This window comes from Setaria viridis, chromosome 8 (genome assembly GCF_005286985.2).
Source record: "Setaria viridis chromosome 8, Setaria_viridis_v4.0, whole genome shotgun sequence".
NCBI classification, from domain to species: Eukaryota; Viridiplantae; Streptophyta; class Magnoliopsida; order Poales; family Poaceae; genus Setaria; species Setaria viridis.
This window is the reverse complement of record NC_048270.2, coordinates 16,106,272-16,109,890: the sequence shown is the minus strand read 5'-3', so window position 1 is coordinate 16,109,890 and position 3,619 is coordinate 16,106,272. Positions and strand designations below refer to the sequence as shown.

Sequence of the window (3,619 nt, the reverse complement as noted above, 5' to 3'; positions counted from 1 at the left end):
GAGGTTCCTAACGGGCCTCTGGGTCCGAGGCCCATTAGTACTTCTAAACCTAATCCAACTCGGATCAGATCCGAATTGGGCTTCCAGCCCCTTAAGTGTGTGACCCTATGGGTTCGGATACGTATAGACATGGCCCGAGTACTCCTACTCGGCCCAATAGTCGGTAGCGGCCTCTAGCAAGACGTGCCAACTCCTATACGCACACGAAGATCATATCAGACGAACCATCAGAACATAATATACATGCTATTCCCTTTGCCTCACGATATTTGGTCTATCTTCAAGCCGACCGCTCGTTCTCGATCCTGTGATTCGGAATCCCTTTGTAGGTTAACTCTTAATCGTACGTAGCATGGCCATGCATTTTTGGATCCGATCACTCGAGGGGCCCAGAGATATCACTTTCAATCAGAGAGGGGCAAATCCCATCTTGATTGACCATGTCTCATAGCATGCTTCTTGACAAACCCGAAAGCTACCTTTATAACTACCCTGTTACGGCGTAGCGTTTGATAGCCCCTAAGTAGGTCGATCCACATCTAGAATACATGCGACAATCTCAGGTCTAAGGACAAAGCGTATATGTTGTTTAAAGAGAGAACTACTTCTCGTGTTGGGTCAGTCCTAACACATGTCTCCACATGTGTCCACATTATTAGTTCAACATCTCCATGTCCATGACTTGTGAAACATAGTCATCAACTAATACATGTGCTAGTCTAATATTCATGTGTGTCCTCACATGAACTCCGACTAGGGACAACTTTAGAATAACCATACAAGTAAAGAGTTTCACATACAATTCACATAATTGCAAATCAATTCAAGTAGCCTTCAATGGATATTCAATAAACACAACATACAAATAATGGATACAAATGGAATATCATCATCTCTATGATTGCCTCTAGGGCATACCTCCACCAGGTAGCCCCCGAGGGATATGCAACCTTGGGGCAGAGCTAGGGTCGGATATCCCTAAGCTTGGGAGAAAACTCTAGCGAAGGCAACTCAAAACCACACCTTTTTCACAAACTAAAAGATGACCGAAGTATGTATGTACAAACTTGGAAACAGTAGCTAAGGGTAGAAGCGTCTTAGCTACTCGATGTTCCAAGCGTTGGTGAAGATCTGCCCGTTTGGGGTCGCTAGCTTGTACGTGCCCGGGCGTAGTACTTGCACGACGATGAAAGGACCTTCCCACGGAGGGGTTAGCTTGTGCCGACCTCTGTTGTTTTGGATGAGGCGAAGTACCAGGTCGCCAACATTGAAGGCTCAGCCCCGTACCTTACGGCTGTGGTACCGTCATAAAGCTTGCTGGTACTTGGCCAAGTGCAGCAGGGCCACATCATGCGCTTCGTTGAGCTGGTCTTGCGCATCCTCGAGTGATGCTTGATTCCCTTGTTCGTCGTATGCCCTGACCCTCGGCGACCCGTGCTCCAGGTTGGTGGGGAGGATTGCCTCGGACCCATAGACCATGAAGAACAGGGTGAAGCCGGTTGCCCTGCTAGGGGTCGTCCTCAGGCTCCATAGGACCACGGGGAGCTCCGCAACCCATCGGCCATCGAACTTGTTGAGTCGGTTGAAGATTTGTGGCTTGAGACCCTGGAGTATCATGCCGTTGGCTCACTCAACCTGTCCGTTTGTGCGGGGATGCACTACGGCCGACCAGTCCACTCGGATGTGGTGATCATCGTAGAACTTCAGGAGTTTCTTCCCGATGAACTGCGTACCGTTGTCCATGATGATGGAGTTGGGGACTCCGAAACGATGGATGATGTCAGTGAAGAATTGCACCGCCTACTCGGACTTGATCTGCGCGACCGGTCAAGCCTCGATCCACTTTGAGAACTTCTCGACGGCGACGAGTAGGTGGGTGAAGCCCTCGGGCGCCTTCTTGAAGGGCCCGACGAGGTCCAGACCCCAGACCGCGAATGGCCACGTGATGGGGATGGTCTAGAGTGCCTGGGCGGGTAGATGGGTTTGTCGCGCGAAGAACTGGCACCCTTCGCAGGTGCGCACCACATGGGTGCCGTCGGCCTGTAGAAGCCCTGTCGGAAGGCATTCCCGACGAGGGTTCTAGGTGCGGCGTGGATGTCATGTATCAATGCTTTTCCTTGCTCGATCGGAATGCAGCGTTGCATGATGCCGGTGTGGCTCCGCGTGTAGAGCTCCTGGTCGATGATGATAAAGGATTTGGCACGACAGGCAATCCTTCACGCCTCTGTCTTGTCCATCAGAAGTGACTTACGGACGAGGTAATCGAGGTACGGGGTTCTCCAGTCAGGCGGGGGGTCGGGCCCCTTTGCTGGGGTCATGTCAACTTCCATGACCTCGGGGTCAGAGGGATCGGACTCCGAGTCCAGGACAGGTGGCGTGATGCCGGCCTCTCCCGGGTCGGCTCCCGAGTCTGGGATAGGTGGCGCGTTGCCGACCTCTCCCGGCTCCTTGTAGCGGATCGAGGCCTTGTACTGGTCGCTGATAAAGATGCCGTCGGGGACTGGTTTTCGTCCGGACGCCACCTTCGCCAACTCGTCAGCTGCCTCATTGAAGTGTCTTGCGATGTGGTTGAGTTCCAGACCGTCAAACTTGTCCTCGAGCTTGCGAACTTCGTTGCAGTACGCCACCATCTTGGGATCGTGGCAGCTCAACTCCTTCATGACTTGCTCGACGACTAGCTGGGAGTCGCCTCGGATGTTCAGCCGCCGGATGCCCAACTCGATGGCGATGCGAAGCCCATTGAGGAGAGCCTCGTACTTAGCGACATTGTTAGATGCGGGAAAATGGAGGCGGATCATGTACCTCATGCGCACGCCGAGGGGAGAAACGGAGACTAGACCCGCTCCAGCGCGAGCTTTCATCAGTGACCCGTCGAAGTACATTGTCCAGTACTCCTGCTTCTCTGGCGCTAATGGTGTCTGGATCTCCATCCACTCTGCGACAAAGTTGACGAGTACCTGGGACTTGATGGCTGTTCGGGGGACGTAGCTGATGCCCTGGTCCATTAGCTTGAGTACCCACTTCGCGATCCGCCCGTGGCGTCCTGATTCCGGATCACTTCACTGAGGGGGAATGATGACATGACCATCACCGGGTGGGAGGTGAAGTAGTGGCGCAGCTTCCTCTTCGTGATGAGGACTGCATATATGAGCTTTTGGATTTGAGGGTAGCAGGCCTTGGACTCGGACAAGACCTCGCTGACGAAGTACATGGGGCGCTGCACCTTGAGGGTGTGTCCCTCCTCCTCTCGCTCCACCACTAGAGCTGCGCTAACCACCTGGGTGGTTGCCATGATGTAGAGCAGGAGTGGCTCCCGATCGATCGGCGGGACTCAAATCGGGGCTTTCATCAGGATGTGCTTGAGCCGGTCAAGCGCCTCCTAGACCTCGGCAGTCCACACAAAGCGGTCAATCTTCTTCAAGAGTCGATAGAGAGGGAGTCCTCGTTCACCGAGGCGTGAGATGAAGCGGCTCAGAGCCGCAAGGCATCCCGTGACACGATGTACTCCTTTCAGGTTTTGAATCGGCCCCATGTCGCTGATGGCCAATATCTTCTCCGGATTGGCTTCGATGCCGCGCACGGAGACGATGAAGCTGAGCAGCATGCCCCTCGGGACCCT

General features: G+C 53.7%; 1 protein-coding gene across 1 annotated transcript; it reads right to left on the bottom strand.

Annotated features, from left to right (window-relative positions):
• Window positions 1-2,216: 2,216 nt before the first annotated feature.
• On the bottom strand, window positions 2,217-2,630 carry LOC117834333 (uncharacterized). The gene has a single exon (XM_034713935.1). The coding sequence runs from the start codon at window positions 2,628-2,630 to the stop codon at window positions 2,217-2,219; it is 414 nt and encodes a 137-aa protein (XP_034569826.1).
• Between the last annotated feature and the right edge of the window lie 989 nt (window positions 2,631-3,619).

Coding starts and splice junctions, on each gene's coding strand:
- LOC117834333 (XM_034713935.1), bottom strand. CDS start 2,630: ATGGTGGCGTACTGCAACGAAGTTCGCAAGCTCGAGGACAAGTTTGAC.